A 23,278-nucleotide genomic window follows, 5' to 3' on the forward strand; every position below is an offset into this window, starting at 1 on the left:
CGCACTCCCACTCCAAACCCCACCCAGCCCTCTCCTCCCATATCCCAGCTCCCCATAGAACACAAGTGAGGACACTGACCGCATTTGTGGAAATATGTGTATGTGTGTGTATATCCAAATTCAAGTATCTTTTGAGTATTTTCATCCCCCTCCAAAAAATGATCAGCCAAACAATCTTGGAAAACATGAGACTGGTTCATGAGATCCCCGGAATCCTAAGGAAAAAGATGCATTTGTTCCTCTGATAGTTAATTGTTACTGAGAGCCTATTAAGTGCTGGGCACCATTCTAAGGGCTTTAGATAGGATGAATTCACTTGGTTCTCAGAGCAGCCCTATGGGAAGGTCCTACCGTTACCGAGTCCAAGCTTGCTCTGCTCGCCGCACAACAGGCCAATAAGTTGGAGATGAGGTGTTGAGGCAAGGGGTATGACTTTATAAGGAAAGCCAGCAGACCAAGAAAATGACAGACTAATGTCTCAAAATAACCATCTTATGGGGTCTGGATGCCAGTTTCTTTTATAGAATCAGAGAGGGAAGTAAAGTAAAAAGGCATAATAGAGAGGGAGAGGTGGTGAGGAAGTAAAGTAAAAAGGGCCATCAGTCTTGCAAAACATCTCCTGGAATGGCCAGCTTTGGTGAGGGGACGTGTTAATTTCAGCCATTCACAGGTAGGCAGGGTCAGATTGTCTCCCTGTGAGCTGAACAAAGGCACTTTAGTCCAACTTTCAGGCAGAGGGGCAGAGTTCCCTGAGTCAGGCCATTGTGTATGATTATAACAAAAGCAATGAAAAGCAGAGGTTAAAGTCAAAGAAACATAAACATGGAGTCCGATTTAGCTCTTCCCAGTTACACTCTATTAATCTCCGTTTTACAATTTAAGAGTCTAGGTACTGAGATGAAGTAACTAACGCCCCTCCCCCAGCCGGGATCACGTGGCTGAGAAGAGGAGAAGCCCTTTTTTTTTTTTTTCTTTTGCGGTACGCGGGCCTCTCACTGCTGGGGCCTCTCCTGTTGCGGAGCACAGGCTCCGGACGCGCAGGCGCAGCGGCCATGGCTCACGGGGCCCAGCCGCTCCGCGGCATGTGGGATCTTCCCGAACCGGGGCATGAACCCGCATCGGCAGGCGGACTCTCAACCACTGCGCCACCAGGGAAGCCCCTCGAAGCCCTTTTGACTAACTCCATGAGCTCGGCTCCTTCCACTCCTTTCCAGGATGAGGAAGGCTCAGGTGAGCATCAACATGAAGAGAGGGAGAGGAGAGTCTAAATTCTTGGCCTTGGTTTTCATAGTTCCACTCTGCAGGCTTAAAATGAAATCTCCATCCCAGTGGAGGCAGTAGGCAGAACTTCTGCTGCGCAGGCTCATTACGAGAAAGGCTTTGTGGTATGGGTAGGGGTGCCGGACTGAAAGCGATCTGAGCCTTGTTCACCTGCTCTTGGGCTGCCCATCGGAGGCCCCGTGCCTCGGCCTCCACATCTGATAAATAACAGTGATCAGACTACATCCAAAGTCACTCGCTGGCTGAACCCAGCCCATATACATTTGTCTGGTCTCCAAACTGTTAAGAAAGATTTTTTTTTTTCCCAGCCAACATTTAAAGCTTGGGAGATGATGAGATGATGTCACATTTAAAAATCCTGAGTTCTGGATTCTTTTGAAAAACTGAAAAATCTGTCAACACAGGACCTGCGTTCCTGTCTGGCAGCCATTGTCAGGAGCTGAGGGCAATGCCCACCAGATGGCATGGTGCCCTCCCATCCCTCCCCGTTCCCCAGTTGCCTCCCTATCACAGAGGTCAAGTCCAAGTTGCCGTTATCGGCAGGTCCGAGGTTTTTCCCTACAGTAAAGATGCAAGTGAAGGTTCATGTGTCCACGTCTCCAGCAAGAGTGAATCAACATCATTATCAAAAGTACTTAACACATGTACTTCTCATGTGCCAACCCCTGATCTAAGGGCTTGGCAGCTACTAATGTATTTAATTCTCACAACAACCCTAGGAGGTGAATACATTTATTATCTCTATTGTATAGATGACAGAGAGATGGAGGAAGACACGTACTTCAAGAAATTAGTAGAGGGACTTCCCTGGTGGCACAGTGGTTAAGAATCCGCCTGCCAATGCAGGGGGCACGGGTTCGACCCCTGGTCCGGGAAGACCCCACATGCCACGGAGCAACTAAGCCCGTGCACCATCACTACTGAGCCTGCATGCTGCAACTACTGAAGCCCATGCGCCCTAGAGCCTGTGCTCTGCAACAAGAGAAGCCACCACAATGAGAAGCCCGTGCAACGCAATGAAGAGTAGCCCTCGCTCGCCGCAACTAGAGAAAGCCTGCACCAAACAACGAAGATCCAACACAGCCAAAACTAAATTAATTAATTAAAAAAATTAGTATACAACATATTTCTTTAGGAAATTCCCAGATATGCAAAGTGTATTTAGGTGTTGAAAAAGCCCCACGCAAATCAGCATAATGAAATAAACCCTGGCCACTGCCGCCATTATATTACCTGCCCGGTCCCTGCAGGCTTCTAAACTTATGACCTCTCTACAGGATCCTCAGTGTTCTGAGATATATCAGCATTCTCCAAATGGGATCCTGGACTAGATCTGTCAGTCCCTTCCAGCTCTAACCTTCTGTGATTTTATGTCGGTTCATACAATGTTATCTAATTAGTTTGGGACCCTCTGGAGTGGAAACACACACACACAATGCATTGCAAGTTCACTTAGAGTTTAGAAAAGTGTTGTAGTCCCTGCAGGGGACCTGTGGTTGGTGACTAGACATCTGTGATATTCCAACTTCCTGCCAGGTGCTGCATTCACCTGTAACTTTCCTATCCCCTAAGGACATAAGTCAGGGGCTGTGTCTGGAGAATCCATCAGCTAAGGGTGGTCAAGGTATAATAGCATCGGACTCCAAAATGAGTCGGGAGGTAGGAGTGACAGTGACTTTACTGGGATAGGGAATGGGGGAGCATAAGAGTGCCAACTGAAAAGCTGAGGAAGAACAAAATAAAACTAGAGGCTCTGGGGTATAGTAAAGGTAGCTAGGCTAGAGTATATTATTAGGACTGCATTGAATTGCTGCAAAAGACAGAGTCTGGAGGAACCATACTTGTCCACCAGAGAAAGAAAAACCAGCTGAGGTCTCTGGAACTTCGCCTGGAGGCTTGTCTACAAGGGCTTTTTCTCTGCTTAATGGAGACCAGCCAGCAATTCACTAAGGAACAAATGGATTCATCTCTTTCCTGGTTACAATGTCAACCCAGCAAACACTCATGGGCATCTCCCTGTGCCAGTCCTTGGGCCAAGTGTTGGGCAGGCAAAGGAACAAGAATGTATCTCTACCCACAGAGGAGAAAGGCGTGGAGCCCAGTACCTGTGATACAGCACCATGCCTGAGAGGCCACAGGATTCCACGGCGTGGGAGGAATTAAGACTGCAGGTGATGTTACTCACAGTAATCTACAGTGTGAAAGTGACATGAAAGAAGGGCACGGTTGGCAGGGAGCACAGCAAAGGCGAGGCAGGGAGGTGGGCAAGGATACGGGGTGCTCAAGAGACGGCCAGCTTTCTGAGGTGGCTTGGCTAGGGGCTGAAATCACAGATGCCTCTAGGGTCAGGCCAGTATTCTCAATGCAAGAAGTAAACACTTAATGACTGGCACCACCAGCCAGAAGACTGACTCAAACTGTTATCACATGCCCAAGGTCAAGGGGGTGGCCACTGGGGCTGTGTGGGAAGGCAGGTCTACATAGCCCCAGGGCTAAAGCTCCCTTTCATCAAGAGACTGAAATGTCCAGGTTTTTATGGGGAATTATTATTTTTAAATGTGGGAAAACACATCTGTGGACCCAGTTCAGCCCAGTATAAAACCTCTGGGCATGAGAGTGGGTGGGTGAGTGTCTAAAGATGAAGAGGGAGACCAACAGAGGGATAGGGGAAAGGAAGGGGACTGCTTCCCCAGGGAAATTCTCCCATTAAAGGTGCTATGTCCACAAGGCAATTGTTAAGGTTACAAGGGTCAGGCTGTTCAAAACCCCATGGGGTGGACTTCCCTGGTGGTCCAGTGGTTTAGACTTTGCCTCCCAATGCAGGGGTGAGGTTCCATCCCTGGTTGGGGAGCTAAGATCCCACATGCCTAGCGGCCAAAAAACCAAAACCTGAAAGAGAAGCAATATTGTAACAAATTCAATAAAGACTTTAAAAATAGTCCCTTTAAAAATAGTCCACATGAAAAAAATCTTAAAAAAAACACAAAAAAACCCATGGGTCACCAGTAGTCAGTCCAGTGGTATTAACGGATGCTTTTTTTTTTTTTTTGCGGTACGCGGGCCTCTCACTGTTGTGGCCTCTCCCGTTGCGGCGCACAGGCTCCAGACGCACAGGCTCAGTGGCCATGGCTCACGGGCCCAGCTGCTCTGCGGCATGTGGGATCTTCCCGGACCGGGGCACGAACCCGCAACCCCAGCATAAGGCAGGCGGACTCTCAACCACTGCGCCACCAGGGAAGCCCCAACGGATGCTTTCTTATTCCTACATGAAGTGCTCTGTGAACAGCTCCAAGTTCCTCCTTCCAACCAACCATGTTGCTCCTCGTAAGCCCCTCCTACGTGGACAGAGGAGCAGCCACAGGGTCAGATCCAGGAGGGAGCTGAGAAAGTAGTAGAGGACAGTGTCTTAAACCAGCCTAACGGGCAAGCCTCACCCGCGGACTCACTCCCCAGGTGTGAGAACCTGGCCACACACTGGCAGGGACAGGGCTGGGCTGGGTCTTTGATGACACACTAGAGTGTAGACTTTATTCAGCTGAGTCCCGCTTCTGCCACCAACTAGCTGTATGGTGTAAAATGAGCACAATTACAGCATCATATTGAGCTGTCTGAAGGACCAAACTGGGTCTTCTACAGCAGAAGTTGGCAAACTTCTCCTGTGAAGGGCCAGACAGTAAATATTTTTGGCTTTGGGGGCCATCTGTTCCCTGTCACAATGAGTCAGCTCTGCCACTGAAATATGAAAACTGCCATAGAGTGTTGGCGTGCATTTGTACGCAAATAGGTGTGGCTGTGTTCCAATAAAACTTTATTTACAAAAGCCAGCAGTGGACCAGAGTGCTTTGGGTGTGGGGAAGACCTTTACAAATGTTATCTTCCGGGGACCCCCATGTTGGACTATAGTTATCTGTTTATGTCTGGCTTTCTCACTCGACTATGAAGTTCTTCAGTGAAGAGAATATATCCCCCCCCCACTTTTTTTTTTTTCCAGATTAAAACTAAAAGAACAAGTAAAGCACAGTATGGCACACAATGAAGTACGTAGAGGTTTTCAAAATTGTCCCAGTTAATACTAGAGCAGGACTGTAACTTCAAATGCCTTCAGAGGGGACTTCCCTGGTGGTCCAGTGGCTAAGACTCCATGCTCCCAACACAGAGGGCCTGGGTTCAGTTCCTGGTCAGGGCACTAGATCCTACAGGCCACAACTAAGAGTTCGCACGCCACAACTGAAGTTCCCCGCATGCAACAACGAAGATCCCGCATGTCGCAACCAAACCCGGCACAGCCAGATAGATAGATAGATAGATAAATAAATATTAAAAAAAAAAAAAAAGCCTACTGGGGCCCAGGCAGGTACCAGAGGCAATGAGGGAAGCCAGCCAGGTAGAGGCTGTGATGGATTGGAAAGGGCACCTCCCTTCTAGGGGGCAGTCTCCACTTAGCTCCAGCTGAGGGAACTCTTGCCATGCAGAATTTCAATTCAGTGTTAACTTTATTGCTTTTTATTGAGATTGATAAATTGACTTTACTGATATTTTAAAGAAAACACCATAATCAGAGATTTATGAGAAATCTCCCAATTTTTCAATGTTGACAACTAATTCAAAAAATTAAAAACCATTATGGGCCAAATAAATATGCCCATGAGCTGACTCAGCCCAAGACTCTCAGTGTGCAACCTCTGATATGAAGACTTCATTTTTAAATTTGCTACATTTCTATTTTTTAGGGTTAAGAATTTTTAACTTACATGCTTTTGAAAAATCAACTTTAAAGAAAATTTGGAGAAGACTACAGTAAACTCCCATCTACACTTCACCTGGATTCAATCTAATTCATCTTGATATTTCTGGATCCCAGTGCACAGAAGGAGCTGAATGTGGTAACTGAAGGAATGCCCCCAAGAAAAATAAGCAAAACAGAGTGTGCCAAGTTCCTGCCAGCTAAAACGACAGGATGGAATGAATGCTGAGGAACGGCAAGGGAAAAGAAATCAATCAGATAAAAGGATGGAAGCAAAGGAGGAAGAACGGACACAAAGACTACATGGACCACATGTTTATTTTGCCTGCTGAATGCTTTCTATGTTTTATTTTTTTTTGCTTGGTTTATTTTGAGTAGGAAGAGAAACAGACAAATCACCAGGAGCCCAGGTAAACACAACACAAGAACAGAAATGATCAGACAAGGTGACTGGACTTTCAGCAACACCTAACTAATTCAACCGTCACCCATTTTGCAGTTTGGGATTATTTAGACAAGCTAGGCTAAATTTCATCTTGGCATTATTAATTCTTTGAGAAAGTCTGCTAGGCAAATGAACAGTATAAACAGGGGAGACATTGAATACTTGCTCTGGGGGGAACCAAAGCAAACGCCTGGCTTTAAAATCCTTTCTAATTATCTCCATGTGCTGAACTTTTGTCTAATTATTATGTTCTTGGAAAGCTGAGTAGAATTTTTTTTTTCTCGGCCATCTCATATTTTAAAAGCAATGGGGGAAATTCAACTTTGACATAAAGGTGAACATTTACATAGGCAGGAGACTCACACATTGCCAATTTACTTTCATGTAAATAAACATAGGCAGGAGACTCACACATTGCCAATTTACTTTCATGTAAATAAACCATGTCAAACACTGGGTTTTCTTTTAAACAAAGAGTGAGCTAATTGCAAAGATTATGATTTGTTAGAGAGCTTCACCATATCCCCTCCTTCCTCTTCTGTCAGGAATGCAGAAGAAGTCTGCACATTGGCAGGTAATGACAGCATCAGCTACCACATACGTGTGCTTTTTATACGCCAGACTTGGTGTTTAAGTGCATTCATGCATAGTCTCATGGAATTCACAATAATAGATTCACCAACAGATGGGCACACAAAACAAGGTAAGCTTCATCATCATCTCCACTTTATTGACAGGAAAACTGAGTCTCAAAGAGGTCAGAGTACACCCCTGGGATTCAAATCCAGGGCTATTTGGTCTGCAAAACCTATGAATATTACACCACGCTGCATCGCAGAGCCAGATAGAACCTGCCAAGTCAAACCCAATGGGCCAGAAAAAATGTTGTGAAAAGCTATGCTGACTAGGACAGGAGGAATAAACCAAACTACAATCCAGTTTGGGGATACTTAGCAGACATTTAAGCTTTTGTGGGTTTAGGAAGTAAACATCTTTCTAACAAGGCTGGACTTGGCTTATCTATCTAGTTGGCTAGAATCAAAATTCATCACGGTATGCCTCACTTTACCCAATAGATATATGCCTGGAAAATTGTGCAGAGATCAAAGTTTTAAAAATTGCAAAGGAAAAAGGGATCCTTTGAATGCTAAATCTAATCTTAGGGCAAACACTTTCTTAGAACAAATTTTTCCTTTTTGTAACCAATCTGAAAATGGACAAATTCCTCCACTGGGCCATAATGCTCAGGAGCACTGAGATGATAACAGAACTGACTGAACAGACTTCTTGAAAATGGTCTACAGCAATGTTTCTCAAAGTGTGTTCCACAGATCCTGGGAGGAAGAGGGGTTCCCAAGGACAAGTATTATCTTCATCATAATTCGAAGACTGTTTCATTGTGTTGGTATTTGCACTGATGATGCAAAAGCAACAGTAGGTAAAACTGCTGATAGCTTGACTGGCTACAAGGCAGCGGCACCAAACTGTATCAGTAGTCATTATACTCTTTAGTGCCATGTGCTGACGATAAAACAAACAAAAAAACATTTTCACTTAAGAATGTCCTGATGAAAATTAAATAAAAATTAATTTTATTAAACCTGAACCCATGAGAACACATCTTTTAAATATCCTGTGTGAAAAAATGCAAAGTACACATAAAGCACTTCTGCTACAAGCCAAAGTACAACAGTTGATCCTACAAAACACTTGTGTGTTTAAGTTGCCAGCTGAAGTAGCCACATATTGTATCAAATGTCATGTTTACTTGAATGAACAACTAGTAGACAAACTATAGTTATTCAGACTTGAGTATCTGGCAGACATTTTCTTAAATACAAAAGTGAGCATGTCACTTCAAGGAAACAACTGATGGTATTTGTTGCCAATGATAAAATTCAAGCTTTCAAGTGAAAACAAGTAGGAAACTTGTTTCCAGTACTTTGAGTTTAATAGCTTCCCAGTACTTAAACTTTTTTTTTTTAAAAAGGGATACTAAGGAATGTGATTTTTTTGATATTGTGTAATGACATGCCATTTAATGTTGTATTTCCAATGTCAACATTTAGAAGATCTGCATAACTCAGTGAACTTTCCAAATGCCTAATGTTACGGAATCATACATGGGTAAACTATGCAATCAAAGGGTGAGATAGACCAATGGGCTTTAATGTAACAGAGTACAAACAAAAGTTCACCAATATGGTTTCAGATGCCACATTGTGACTAACCTTTGAGAAATTACCACTTGCTAAGTTTCAGAATACTGTCAAAGAAGAATGTTTACAGCTATCTGAAAAGACAATTAAAATACTCCCTGTTCCCAAAAAAAATGTCTGTGTGAGGCCCTATTTTCTTCAAATATATCAGCCAAAATAACAACACAACAGTCTGGTTGCTGGAGCAGAAACGAGTCTAGCTATTTCCTATTAAACCGGATATTAAAGAGATTTAAGAAACTCTAAAACAATATCATGCTTCCTACTAACCTTTCTGGTAGGAAACATAGCCACTTTTCAATAAAAAGTATTATTTATGTTCAGAAGTAATGCATATATTATTGCTTTTAAATGAGTTGATAAATGTCTCAAGATTTTCTTGGCTTTAATTTCTGATATGGTAAATATCATAGATACAATACACACAAAGCTCTCTTGAGCTAAGAGCATAAAGGCGTCCTGAGACCATTAAGATCTGAGTACTGCTGTTCTACAGCAACATTACATTGACCTTTCCACTGGGCAAACTGGTGAATGCCATTTTATACTACCTCAGAAGTACAAAGGGCAAAGATGTCTTTTAAGCACGTAACAGATTGTTCAATTAAAAATTTTTTCCACACTGTGTTAAGCAGATATCACAAAGGAACAACATTTCCCAGAAGTTAGGGATGGTGGTATAATGAGAAAAATTATGTGGATTCTGGCCGACTCTTCCCATTTATAAAATGAGATATCAGGGTAGCCTATTTTTAGAATCATAGAATTCTCTGATTCTTATGGGGATCCCTAAATGATGGCCCACAGGCTGCATCTGGCCTTCAGACTGATTGGCCATTGTGGCATTTTGAGAAGCACCCCAGGAAACTAACTGGTTGGAGCTGAGTGAGAAGCTTCCCTTTCAGAAAAGAAATTGACTTTTAATCAGAAAAGAAATTGACTTTTAATCACAGCCCAATCCAGCCCACCAGACCTGCCCCTGCAAATATCTGCATTTGCAACTTCTGGAATGAAGGGCTTCTAAAATCCCTTCCAAATCTCAAACTCCCTAATTCAGCTCCAGAGACAGTGTCCGGGTTCCTTACTCACTCTGTCACTTGACGACTTTGATTTGGGGCAAAAGATACTTCACTTCTCTGAGCCTCAGTGTCCTCATTTGTAAACTGGGATAACACTGACCTCAAAAGACTGTTATGAAGTTTATCGAGCTGCTTGACAACATTTAGAGTTCCGGGCACCGAACAGTATCATTAATATCAAAGCACAGAAAGAGTCTCCCCCGCATCCCCCTTACCAAGTCCCATCTCCCAGTAGCTGAAGACTGCATTCCCATGACGATGCTTACTTCCATACCAACTCCCGTATTCCACATTTCCACGCCCCAGGACACACAAGAACCCCACCCCCCACCTCTATTTGTCTTTCCCACCCTAAACCCTGACAAACGGAATATTTCCTGCCACGTCAGTAAACAAAGGATGTCACAGTCCTCAGCAATTGCAGCCCACGAACCGGAGCCGGTGAGCCCTGAGGGAACTCAGGAAGGAAAGAATACCTGCCATCTAGCACCCATCAGACTGCGGCCACTCCCTACATACTGAACCCAAATAGCTGAGGTGCATATCAAAGGAATGATTTCTGAGAGCCCAGCCTCTTGCATCTTCCCATACATAGAAAAGCGCTAAATGCCTTAACTTGGGATATCTGGTTTTCTTTAATTAACAATAATCTTTCGACGTTCAGACTCTTGCATCTTCCCATACACAGAAAAGCGCTAAATGCCTTAACTTGGGATATCTGGTTTTCTTTAATTAACAATAATCTTTCGACGTTCAGACTCTTGCATCTTCCCATACACAGAAAAGCGCTAAATGCCTTAACTTGGGATATCTGGTTTTCTTTAATTAACAATAATCTTTTGACGTTCACACTACCTGCCCTATGTTGCAAAACTCCTATATATCCGGGCTCCCCCAACTTGCCTCCTCTGAGCAGTTCTCTCAGGATTACTTGAGATGCTGCCTAGCGGGGTTGAAGTTATAAAAACTCCCACCAAATGAAACATAACTCTCAACTTTTAGGTTGTGAATAATTTTTCAGTCGACAACCTTTACTCTGATGCCCTGCCCAGTACGGGGTTCCAACACAACCACAAGCAGCATAGTGACCAAATCACTGACCACTCCCCCCAGTCTCCTCTTCCCATCCCGGACCACTAAGGCTCCCTTTCCCTCAGACGGAGACCACGTTGGGTCAGGCAGTGGTGGTCCAGGGTTCTGTGGCCTAGGGCTCTGCCCGGGTCGGGGGGGCCCTCAGGAGGGATGGGAGAGTAACTGCCCGACCTCCCGGGGGGGCCCACGGACACTCACCGTCCATCCCTAGAGGCGGCGGTTCCGGGTGCTCGAACCGGAAGCGGCCTCTACACTGTTTGCAGTTCCCCTGGTTACTGCGGGGTTCCGGACCAATGGCAATGGAGTTTTACGGAATGAACCCTCCCCCAAAGGGAGTGACAGCACGACCATGCTCTGGAACTCCTCCTCCGGTCCCCGGATCCGCCCCGCCTCCCTGGCTGCCAGTCTTTGTGCGCAGGCGCTCTGAACGAGGGCCTTTGGCGGCGTGGTGCGCAGGCGCCCCGGTTGCTGCCAACTGAAGTAGCAATGGACGCACTGGAGTCGTTGTTGGACGAGGTGGCCCTGGAGGGGCTTGATGGCTTGTGTCTTCCCGCGCTTTGGAGCCGTCTGGAGACGCGAGTGCCGCCCTTCCCGCTGCCTCTGGAGCCCTACACGCAGGAGTTTCTGTGGCGGGCCCTTGCCACGCACCCGGGCATCAGCTTCTACGAGGAGCCTCGGGAGAGACCAGATCTCCAGCTCCAAGACCGGTCAGCGGCCTGGCTCTGCGGGCGGGCGGGGGCAGAGACCCGGGTCTGATGGAGCTGCGAGAGGGCCAGGTTCTTACGGGAAGGGAGAAAAAGAAGTGGAGCGGAAGAAAGACCCGGAGTCTGATGGAGGCGCAGAGAAAGGCTGATTTGGGGTCCCTCAGGCCTGGCAGGACCCAGGCGTATGATGGAGTTGGGGGGGGTCACCTGGTGATGTTCCATTATGTTCGTGTGTGTTTGGGGTGCTGGTGAGCAAGACTGGGAGGATATGCTTTGTGTTTCAGAGAGTATTTCCTCCGAAGTGGAGCTTAGGATTGGAGCAGGAAGGCTGTTCAGTTCAAGACTGGAGACAGTTGAGTTCCACAGAACAGCATTCATTCAGTGCTGGATTAGAGAGCCTAAGGCAACTAGAGTCTTCACGTCGGCCAGCTTAGCAACAACAAGAACAATAATGATAGCTAACATTTATTTAGTGCTCGTTATGGCCTCGTACTATTCTAAGATCTTGTTCCTGGAGTTTCAGGAGACAACCCACTTCATTCTCACAGTGACACTATGAGGAAGGTGCTCTTATCTTCCCCATTTTTTTCTTTTTTTGGCTGTGCCACAGGGCTTGCGGGATCTCAGTTCCCCATTCAGCACCGAGTCCTCACCACTGGACTGCCAGGGAATTCCCAGTTATCTTCCCCATTTTGCAGAGAAGGAAACTGAGTGGTAGAGATTAAGTAACCCGTCCAAAGTTATGGATATTGTAAGTGACTGAGTGTTGACTCAACCCAGGCCGTCTGTCTCCCAAGTCTGTGCTCTTAAGCCATATAGTGAGGGTCGGGAGAGGTTCCCAGAGGTAATACTGTCTAAAACAAGACTTAAAGGTTGGATTTAGGTAGCCAGTTGGCAGAGTATTCTAAAGGAAGAGAAGTACGTTAAGTTGGGTTGAAGTGTAGAACTGGAGATAGTGAGTGAGGAATAATAGTTCAAATTTACAAATATGCTTATTGTAAGCAGGAACTGTGCCAAGATCCTTACGTATAGCAAGTTATTTAAGTTTTACAACAACTTTAGGAACTGGATATTCTTATCCCCATTTTCCTGAAGAGAAAATTGAGACGCAGAGAGGGTCATCAACCCAGAATCTGAACCCAGACTGGGAGAAAGTGGTACCAAGGAGGGGAAGGAGGGACTTTATTGTAGGTGGGGAGTGGCAGTCATAACTTTTTTTTTGTTTTTTGTTCTGTTTTGTTTTGTTTTTTTTGCGGTACGCTGGCCTCTCACTGTTGTGGCCTCTCCCGTTGCGGAGCACAGGCTCGGGACGCGCAGGCTCAGCGGCCATGGCTCACGGGCCCAGCCGCTCCGCGGCATGTGGGATCCTCCCGGACCGGGGCACGAACCCGTGTCCCCTGCATCGGCAGGCGGACTCTCAACCACTGCGCCACCAGGGAAGCCCATAACTTCAGTTTTGATCTCATCAGATCTGAGGCATAGACATTTGAAGGCAGGATTAGTGTTTGGGGGAAAAACAAGACTGAGGATTTGATGGTGAGAATTGTTAATATGCAAGTGATAATTGAAACCATAAAAATGGATGGAAGTACAAGAGGGATAACTAAAAAGATGTGGAAAGGTAACATCTTAAAGTAGGGAAGCCTTGAGTCATTAAGTCCAAACTTGATGGTTTGGAGACCAGGCACTGGATTGGGGGGAAAACAAAAGGCCATGACTTGGACCAGGAAGGTGGTTCAGGTTTCAGCATTCAGCGTTCCAGGGTGGATTCAGAGACTCCTAGAAAAGTCTCTTGTCTGGGATAGAGAGGCAGGGACGCTGCTTGTTAAGATGACCTGCGTTTGGAAGACGGGTGCAACCAGGTGATCGCACTTCCTCTGTCCGATCTCTGCCAGAGGTTGTCAGAAGAACACGCCAAACGGGTTATTTCTGAGGCTGAGCTGTGGTTTGATATCTGTGATCTCCCCCTTAGGTATGAAGAAATTGATTTGGAAACTGGCATTTTGGAGTCCAGGAGGGACCCAGTCCCTTTGGAGGATGTCTACCCCATTCATATGATCTTGGAGAATAAAGATGGCATCCAGGGCTCATGCCAGTACTTTAAGGAGAGGAAAAACATCACCAGTGACATAAGGACCAAGACGTTACAGCCCCGCTGTACGATGGTGGAAGCCTTTGGCAGGTAACTGATTTGCATCATGGGAAACTTGTGGGCATCTTCCTGCTTTAAGTTGGGGGTGTGGTCAGAGCGCCACAACTGGCGTGCCGCCCTCGTGCCCATCAGAGTGCGTCCGCCCTGCCCCAAGCCAGTCCTTTACCACTCCCCTCCTCTTGGGGCTAGTTTTGCTGGGGGCGGGGGTGGGGCACTGCCTTTCTTTTCCCTTTGTGTCCTCAGGCCGCCTGGCCCTTTGGGCAGGGCAGGCAGCTGTCATTTGGATTGGTGCCTTTCGCTCTCTTGTCCAGGCTGCGTCCTCTGCTGCCCAGCCGTACTTTTGTGAGTCTTCAGTCAGGGTCCCAATTTCCCAGGCTGTCTCAAGCCCCTCGCCCCATCCCTACCTCCCTTCCTACCTGACGGAACAGGGAGAAGCTTCCAGTGTGAACTCTCCTAGTTGCCACCTTCTTCCTCAGCTTGCAGGTTTGCCCGGCTTTCTCTCCCCCTCCCTCACCTCAGGGGAGACAGGAAGCCTGGCCCTGCCTCGGGCTGTCATCTGGATGCTTCTCTTCCTCCGTTTCCCCCGTACCTCGTGCTCTTTCCAACCTCTGTCAGCTAGCTCCTCTTTCTCCTTTATTTGCAGCTTTTTGCCTGTTGACCAGTACTTTCTCGTCAGCCCATTACCATGGCGCGTTCATCTTAAAACAAGACCTCTTGGCCTTGGATCCCCCGTAGCTGTGATTCCGTTGCTGCAGCCATGCTTCTTGGAAGAAACAGCTATACTCACTCCTTCTTCCTCTTGACCTCCCCTCCCCTCCTCTGGCTCTGGAGCTTTGCAGCTTCTGCTTGCTGACCCTCCCCCACCCGGCTTCCTGCTAGCTCAGGAAGAGCTCTCCCTGGTGACTGCACACACGCTCTCTTCACACACATAGGCCTGAACTGGGGCTCCTCACACATGTCATTCCATGACCTTGACCACAGTTATCGAATCCCAGAGTAAGTGTTCATTTTCTTGTCTTTCTCTTCAGTAGACTCTGAGCTCCGTGAAGGCAGATGCCATTTTTATTTATCTTGGCATCTCCGGTACCTTGCGTGGCACTTCATCAGTGTTGGATAACATATGTGATGACCAGGGTCAGCAGAGTGGGCCTCGGGCCGGAGTCCTAGAGTCAGCTACTGGGAGATGTTGGAGTTCTGATAGGACAGGAGTAAGCCACCCTGAACACATTCTTAAAGCAGCAAATCAGCTCTCCTGTTTTCAAACTTTTCTCAACTGACCTCTTCCAATTTAACGTAATGAGCCTGTTTCGAGACAGAGAACACAGGTCCTATGTTTGTGACACACAGACACAGAAAAGTAGACTTTCTGTCCGTCACGTGTATTCACAGCCTAACATTCTTTTTTGAAGATGGACCATACAGACCCTGTGACTATGCAGAAGACTAATTATGGGTCACAGGCAACGTGAAAGAAGCTGCAGTTAAATGAAAATGTAGACATGGCAATGGGCAGTTCCTCCTCTTTTTCCTTTTTGCCTCTTCAGTGGGAGCAATGAAGTCATCTGGTATATTGGGCGGCAAGGGGGGGCCAAGAGGAGGAACTGTCAGACTGAGCGATGTGACTGAAGACAGGCCTTGCGATCAGGCATCTGTAAACCACAGGCTGGGAGCAGTAGATGGTGGCTATAGGTGGGAGAGGTTGGGAGCCCTTGGGCTCTAATATGGACCCTTGGTGACTCATTCCCCTGGGAGAGGGAGCTCCTCCAACTGGTGCGTCTCGATGCCAAGGAGTGAGTGGGGATAGCTTCTCTGCCAGCCCACCCTTGTGGGATCTCTGGCAGGGCTAGGACCTGAGACAATCTGCCCAAGATGGCCATTTAAGTCAGCAGGTAAGGCGCCAGGGTGGAGTCTCCATCTTCAGCGCCGTAGACTGTTAGACCTCAGCCAGAGAAGTCAGTTTTCCCAGCTGCGACATCTCGAAGCACCTGGCTGGGAAGTGTTCTTGGCCTCTTTTTCGGGCATTATTTTTCACACGCCAAGACAGTAGGAGGAACTAATGATTTGTCCCAAGTCTGGTCTCCAACAGACTGCAGGTCCACTGATGACACAGGGCACTGTTTTTGATTCTGAAGTTTGTTTGATCCATCCAGCTCAGTAGGTGAGTTTATTCACTTATTAGACATTTACAGAGACCCTGCTGTGCACCAGAACCATTCTAGGCCTGGGGATGTCTTGGGGACCCTGATGACAACCTGCCCCCTCTTAGGGCGCTTATTGCAGAAATGTGTGCCCCAAAAAGCGGCCATTTCTGAGAGTGCCAGGTGCTGTGAAGAGTCTGGAAATGGTCAGAGGTGGGGGATAGGCTCTGGTTAGCATTTTCAGGAAGACCTGAGGTGTTGGTATCTGAGCAGTGGCCTGAATGATGAGAATCAGTGGCCTGAAGACGTGAGGGCAGAGCAGCTGGGCAGAGGACCAGCGGGGCGTTGTGGACGCAGGGCAGGGCCGTGGGGGTGTGTAGGATGGGCCAGGCCCTGGTTGGGAGTCGGGGGTATGGCCTGAGGGCCCTGGCCGGACGGGGAGGGCTCTGAGCAAGGAACTGGTGAGACTGGCTCTGTTCCCCCTGAACACTCTGTGGTTCTAGGATGGAAACCTCATTAACTAGGGGATTGTGAACCTCCAAGAAGAAGCAGGAAATGATGGTTCACTAAGGTTCTGCTTTTTCATATTTCGATTTTCTTAAAAATCAATTACAGTTATTTCTTCCTGCGGTGGCTTCTGATTTGCAGGTGGCGGAAGAAACTGATCATTGTTGCTTCCCAAGACATGCGGTACCGGGCCTTGATCGGCTTGGAGGGTGACCCCGACCTGAAGCTCCCCGACTTCTCCTACTGCATTTTGGAGCGATTAGGCCGGTCCCGGTGGCAAGGGGAGCTCCAACGAGACCTCCACAGCACTGCTTTCAAGTGAGGGGATGCTTTGCTTCTCTGCTGTAAATGCTGGGGCTCCCTGATCATTGGGCCCTGCCACCTGGGCAGTCCCCACATCCATGGTGATTGGAAGCACGATGCTTTCTCATTGAAGAGACCCTGGAAAAAAGACCAAAAAAAGGGGACTCCCTGGCAGTCCAGTGGTTTAGACTCTGCCTTTCCATTGCAGGGTGGCATGGGTTTGATCCCTGGTCTGGGGAACTAAGATCCTGCATGCCTCATGTTGTAGCTGAAAAAAGAAAAAAAGAAAAGAAAGAGAGAAAGACCCTGGGGTGACCATAGAATTTATTGTCCAAACCAGACATTTTGAGAGTGGAAGGTGGAGCTGACCAGAAGGGACACCAAGGCAATGGGCATAAACTGAGACCACCTGGCGAGCCAGAATGCATGGCAACCCTAGTTATTGGCCGCTATGTGATTAGAGACCCACGTCTGATTAGCTCCTTGCTAATATAACCCTTACTGTCTCCTGCGCCAGCCATCCTTTCCCACTCCATTTCCCCTCTCCTTTACCCCCATCTCCCCATCCACCTCTCTTGGGGGTCTGGGGTGTGCCTTAGGCTGAGGCACGGCTGTTCTTTCCAAGGCCATTGTCACATAGCGACTGTTCTCTCAGGTTGGCTGGATAGGAGGTGTGTGTCTCTGGTGTTCACGTCCTCCACACTGTGTGGGGTGAAAGCAACCAACAAGGCAAAATGACCGCCCACTCTCTTCCTCTCCTCCAGGGTTGATGCTGGGAAGCTCCACTATCATAGGAAAATTTTGAACAAAAATGGGCTCATTACGATGCAGTCACATGTGATCCGATTACCCACCGGAGCCCAGCAGCACTCGATTCTCCTCCTCCTGAATCGGTTTCACATGGACAGGTACAGTGTGAGACACCAGAATGCTCCCTTACCTCTGTCTTTCAGCCATGTGTATTATACCTTTAAAAAATCCTAGAGGCCAAATCAGAATATGACTAGCTTTAAAAAAAAGATGTTTACCAACTATTTTGGATTATGAGAATAAGTGTTGCTTATTTAGAAAATCCGGAAATTATATAGAAAAGAAGGGCAAAAAATGCCTATCACCCCACAGCCCAGCAATAGGAACTGTTAACATTTTGGTGAAATTTGGGAGTGTAAAAATAAAAGTAAATAAGTCAAATTTGATTTGTTATGGTGACAGGGTTCTGTGGGTAGAAGAGAGAACAATGGACTAAGTCAAGATCTGTATTCAAGTCTTTGCTCCTGATTTGGGCACCATCACTTGACCTCTGAACCACTGTTTCCTCTTCTGTAGAATGGCCATGACAAAACTTGGTACTAGTTCATACGCAGTGAATATCTGTGCCTTCATCTATTCTTTCATTCATTGAAAGGCAGTAAAAATGGAGAAGTGGGCGTCTCTGGATCCCATATATACATATGCCCTCCCTGCTGCTAAACCTGTGGGCAGTTAAAGCCAAGTTCACCTTCCCCAGCTGCGTGACAATACCTTCCTCTCTGCTCCTCCTCCAACACCCCCCCACCCACACACAGCTGGGGTAGCCCTTGGCTCCTTTAATAGCTTCCTTTGGCGTCCATTAGCTTGTAAGCATTTATTATGACATCCACTTCACAATAAAAATGCAAAGGAAGGGAAAGTCAGTCATGCCAGCGAAGTGAGAGATAGAAACCAGGGCTTCAGAATCAGAGAGGTGTCCTGATTACTGCAGAGGGCACTGTATTTCCAGGAAGAAGACCTGGGTTCACATTTTGTGCCTGCATTTTAGAAAAGCTTAACTTCTTTATGAAATAATCCCTATCCTTTCTTACCAAGTGATTTATAAGGAAATATGTTGGTGCTTCCTAAACTTTAAGGTATTGTCAACTCAAAAAATAATCACAATCTAAATGTTTTATTCGGTGGGAATTTTTAGGACTTCAAGCCCAGGGCAGGTAATCTGAACGTCAAAAGATAATTGTTAAAGAAAACCAAGTTAAGGAATTTTCCGCGTTTCTGTGTATGGCCAGGTGCAAGAGTCTGGGCTTACTGAAATCATTCCTTTGATATGCACCTCAGCTATTACATATATATATGGGGCCAGTATCCTGTGTTTTCACATCCTGAGTTTCCTCTGGGCCCACCATGGGGAGTGGCCGCAGTCTGATGGCTGCTAGATGGCAGGTATTCTTTCCTGAGTTCCCTCAGGGCTCACTGGCTCACTTTGGAGGGCTGCAATTACTAATGACTGTGACATCCTTTGTTTACTGATACGGCTGGCAGTACTCCATTTATCAGTATGATCAAAAGATGTAAGGCATTTTAAAGAATCATTTCATGACAGTTTTAGCTGCGGAGGCTAGTCTGTACACTGCCACTAGTTCGATGACCTTGGCCGTGAGACTGAACCACTCAGAGCCCCACTGTTTCCAGCTGTAAGGGACAAGGAGTTGGGCTGGATGTTCTCTGAGACCTAAGACCACAAGGTTCTGTAGTTTGATGTGTTGTCATTTAAATCTTGTCATCTTTAAAAAAACAGGCAGTCTTTAGCAGTAGGTCTGGAAGAAAATGAAGTGTTGTATATTTGTCACAGGAGGAGCAAATACGACATCCTTATGGAGAAGCTCTCGGCTGTGCTGAGTACACGGAGTAACCGGACAGAGACACTGGGAAAGCTGAGGGAGGAACTGGTGAGCCGCCCTGCCCGTGTGGGAGGCTGGGTCCGTTTGTAACGCAGTGGGGAGCATTGTCAAGTGTAGATTTCAGTGCACCGCAGTTGAAAACCCTGTCGTGGGCTTGACCATCCCTAGCTGTTACCGAGTCCAAGCCCGTTCTGCCCGCCGCACAACAGGCCAGTAAATCGGGAGACGAGGTGTTGAGGCAAAGGGATAATGACTTTATTCGGAAAGTCGGCAGACCGAGAAGATGCGGACTGGGGTCCCCACAAACCATCCTATCCGGGTCTGGATGCCAATTTTTTTTGTAGAACAGAGCGGGGTAGGAGGTGAGGAAGTAAAGTAAGATGGCCATTAGTTTTGCCTGACTTGGCCGGCATCAGGGAGGGGATATGTTAATTTCTTTTGTGCAGCGATTCACAGGTGAGCAGGGTCAGATTGTCTCCCTGTGAGCTGAACAAAGGCACTTTAGTTCAACTTTCAGGCAGAGGGGCAGGGTTCCCTGAGGCAGGTCATTATGTATGATTATAATAACAAAAGCAACGAAAAGCAAAGGTTAAAGTCAAAGAAACAACAACATGGAGTCAGAATTGGCTCTTCTCTGTTAACGTAGCCATGAAACAAGCAGAACTTTGCTTTACAGAATGAAAAAGGGGTCAGTCTTTAAGTCCTTCCTGCTCTTGGGTGGCCTCCAGTTTTCCCGGGGATTTGCGCCAAGTCCTGCTATAAAAGTTTCTGTGGAATGGTGAATCTGAGCATTTAGATTTACTTTCATAATCAAGTTTGTCATTTTGTTCCCAGTGGTTTTATGCTCAAATAACAGAGTGACTACTGAGGAGGAGAGACAACACAGGGAGAAAAGCACTTATGAACCTGCTTCATCTTTGGGTCCAGGAACAGAGGCAGTAATGAAGTGAGAGTGGGAGGAAGAAAGCACAGGGGTGATGCTGCTTCCAGTCTGATTTGAGCCGTCCGTCCTCCGTAGAAGTTAGGAAAGAGCCATCACTGGAAACGGGAGGAAAGTACAACTGCCCTGTAGGTGAAACAGTAGGATTTGAAGTCAAGATTTGGGGGTGATAGTAATTAGTCCCCAAAGGAGCATGGCTTGGAGTCTGGTTGTAGACGCCAGGTTGTAGACTCCAGGTTGTAGGCTCCAGGTTGATCCTTCTTGCTCCTCACCTTGTGCTGCCCCCAGGGGGCTCTGGTCTCTGATTTCACTGCGCTGAGGGAAGGGCTCTCGCCCCTCCTGCTAAATGCACTCTATGCCCAAGTCTCTTTAAAGCAGAGGTTATAAACCAAAGCTTGTGGGTCGGATTCAGCCTGCACATTGTTACAAAGAACTTTGACCTAGCATCTTTTAAAAATTGAGATTTTGCCTCAAAATCTAGGTTACCGGCTTCCCTGGAAATATCAGAGGCTCTGGCCAGCCTGGGCCCGTGGTCTCTTGTGATAGCAGTTATCTGGAGCTGGCTGTGTGCTGGCTGCCCACCCCAGGCCCCTTCCCTCCTGTCACCTCTCAGATACGCAGGCAGTGCCATTTGTCACTCTATGAGCGCTGCTGTTCAGGAGGAGAGAAATATTTCTCGGTATCTGAGCGTCTGTCAAAAGTGGGGAATAAAAGGTCCACTGATAAGGCCTCTTCCTGAGAGGCCCTAGTCAAGATGAAGGAAACTCCTACAAGCGCAAAGAAACATCTGCCCGCTTTGTTCTTTATATTGTTCGTCCAGCCCATGCAGACACTGAAGATCGAAACCCTCTGCCCTGCTGAGTCACTCAAGGGTAGAGAAACTGAGCATCTCAGGTCAAGCTGTGGACGATCTAAGTGACAAGATTTAACTGATAGAGGACACTATTTATTTATTCATTCAACAAATACTTTAGTGAGTATCTATTTGGAGTCAGAACTGTGGTTCGCACCACCATGGCAAAAATGAACGAGGATGACAGTCTTACGCTGCCGCAGAGCAGTCTAATTGGAGGGGCTGACGTGTGAACACACACTCAGGCCAGACTGCTCCTTGGAAGGATGTGTTTGAGTTGCGTGAAAGGAGAGATGGGAAAAGCTCTGTAGAGCCAGTTCCAGTTGAGCTGGGCTTTGAAGATGAAGTCAGCATCGTCCGGCAGAGGAGAGACCATCTTTCAGGCGGAGGAGACGGGCTGGAGCAAAGGCGTGGAGCTGTGGGAGGTGATGGGGTGTTTCCGAGGCTGGCAGTGACACAGGGGGCAGCCAGGCGGCAGCGTGCCCGGCGAGAGTAGTAAGAGACGTGGCTGGAAAGGAAAGTTGGAGCCAGATAAAGAAGGTCTCAAGTGCCAGGCTGAGGACTTGGGTTTCAGCCTTTAGCCTGGTGAACTGCAGTTTGAGTGTTGGGGAGATGAACTGATGGATGGGGAGGGGATTGGAGGCAGGGCGGAGAGGTGGGTGCTGTGGCCTCAGGTAGGGTGGGTGACGCCTTGAATTGTTGGTGATATTTGGGGGGTGGCACTAGCAGGACTTGGTGAGTGACTGAAGCCAGGGTGTGGGTGTCGGGTGTGGGGAGCAACGAAGGAGAAGGAGTCTGTTGTCTAGCTTGAGTGGCAACCCCTCCCTGGGGTGGACCAGAGCTGGAGGGCGGGTACCTGAGGGCAGGGATCGTGCCTGCCAACCCCCCACCATGAGGATGGCCTGGCCCACGGAGACGCTGAGCCCAGATTTGTTGAATGAGTGCGCAATGAAAGTACAGAGTTCAGGAAGAGGAGTGAGTTTGCCTGAGATTGAGGCACATGACAAATTTGATTTTAGGATTTATTGAGTATGAAGATCTTCTCGGACTTTGACTTGGTGATGTTTAGTCAGCAGCTGGAAGTAGGGGTCAGAGAAGGCTGAGCAGGATTTAGTGAATAATTAACCTCTGGATGAGGTGGACGCCGTGAATATGGATGCTGTCTTTTGCGGGGAGTGGGGAAGGCCACTTTCTTTAACTGGGCAGGTTGTGCGAGTCCTCAACGGTAGGCCCCCCGTAAGGGAAGGACTATGTCATCCTTCATCCTCTGGGCAGATTATGTGAGTCCTCGATGGCAACCCCCCATAGGATGGTCCGGGGCTCAGGGCCATATGTTGAGGGCTAGGGTTCGATGGATGCGTTTCCATAAGGTCTTTCCATGACGCTGGGGGCACGGATGGATTAACAAGAGGTGCCATTTACCAGCCAGCGGGTTAAGTGAGCCGTATGTGAGTTGTCTGTATTTCTTTGATAACAGTATGTTCTGCCCAGCAGTTAGCATACTGGCTCCTCCGAGAGGTGATCACACGTACGTGGGTGGTGGCAGCAGCCCTCAGACACATGCTGCCTGTCTCTGCCCCAGAGTGTAAAGAGGAAACCTGGGAGGTGCCATGCACCACTCTTAGTCGCGAGTGCCTCCTGCTGTTCAGGTGGTAACCTGCCTGGCTCTTCCTGTGGTGGCAAAATCAAACGCTAGTAGTGGCAGGAGGGTGGTATGGATTAGTGAAACAGGCCAAGTGTAAAATAAATTTTTGAGGGAGTTCCCTGGTGGTTTAGTGGTTAGGATTCAGCGCTTTCCCTGCTGTGGCCCGGGTTCAATCCCTGGTTGGGGAACTGAGATCCTGCAAGCCCCGTGGCGTGGGCAAAAAAAAAAAAAAAAAAAATTTTTTTTATATCAGTGGATTCAAGAATTATTCAACTTTCCTCTTAACTATCATGAGAGAAAAGCAGCACAAAAATGGTGGTAAACAGGAACTGACCTTCGGCCTCACCATGTAAGGGGTCTGATGGGCAGAGAAGGCCAGGGCGTCCGGGTTGGGCATGCCTGTCTGGAGGGAGCAGCTGGTCCTCACCTCCCTCTGGCTGATGCTGGGAGGAACCGCAGGCCTAGGATTTGTTGCCAGATCCTGTTTTTCAAGAGAAGCCAGAGTCTGGTTTTTTTAAAATGAAC

General features: G+C 47.5%; 1 protein-coding gene across 1 annotated transcript in view; it reads left to right on the forward strand.

Moving 5' to 3' along the window:
• Window positions 1-11,329: 11,329 nt before the first annotated feature.
• The window catches only part of GTF3C1 (general transcription factor IIIC subunit 1), a 71,022-nt gene continuing 59,073 nt past the window's right edge, over window positions 11,330-23,278 (forward strand). The window contains exons 1-5 of the mRNA XM_065893191.1: window positions 11,330-11,567; window positions 13,537-13,746; window positions 16,503-16,679; window positions 17,429-17,572; window positions 19,267-19,363. Of these exons, the coding sequence (XP_065749263.1) occupies window positions 11,347-11,567; window positions 13,537-13,746; window positions 16,503-16,679; window positions 17,429-17,572; window positions 19,267-19,363 (849 nt within the window). The 5' untranslated portion in view covers window positions 11,330-11,346. The remainder of the gene's footprint in view (window positions 11,568-13,536; window positions 13,747-16,502; window positions 16,680-17,428; window positions 17,573-19,266; window positions 19,364-23,278) is intronic.

This window comes from Phocoena phocoena, chromosome 15 (genome assembly GCF_963924675.1).
Source record: "Phocoena phocoena chromosome 15, mPhoPho1.1, whole genome shotgun sequence".
Lineage (NCBI taxonomy): Eukaryota > Metazoa > Chordata > Mammalia > Artiodactyla > Phocoenidae > Phocoena > Phocoena phocoena.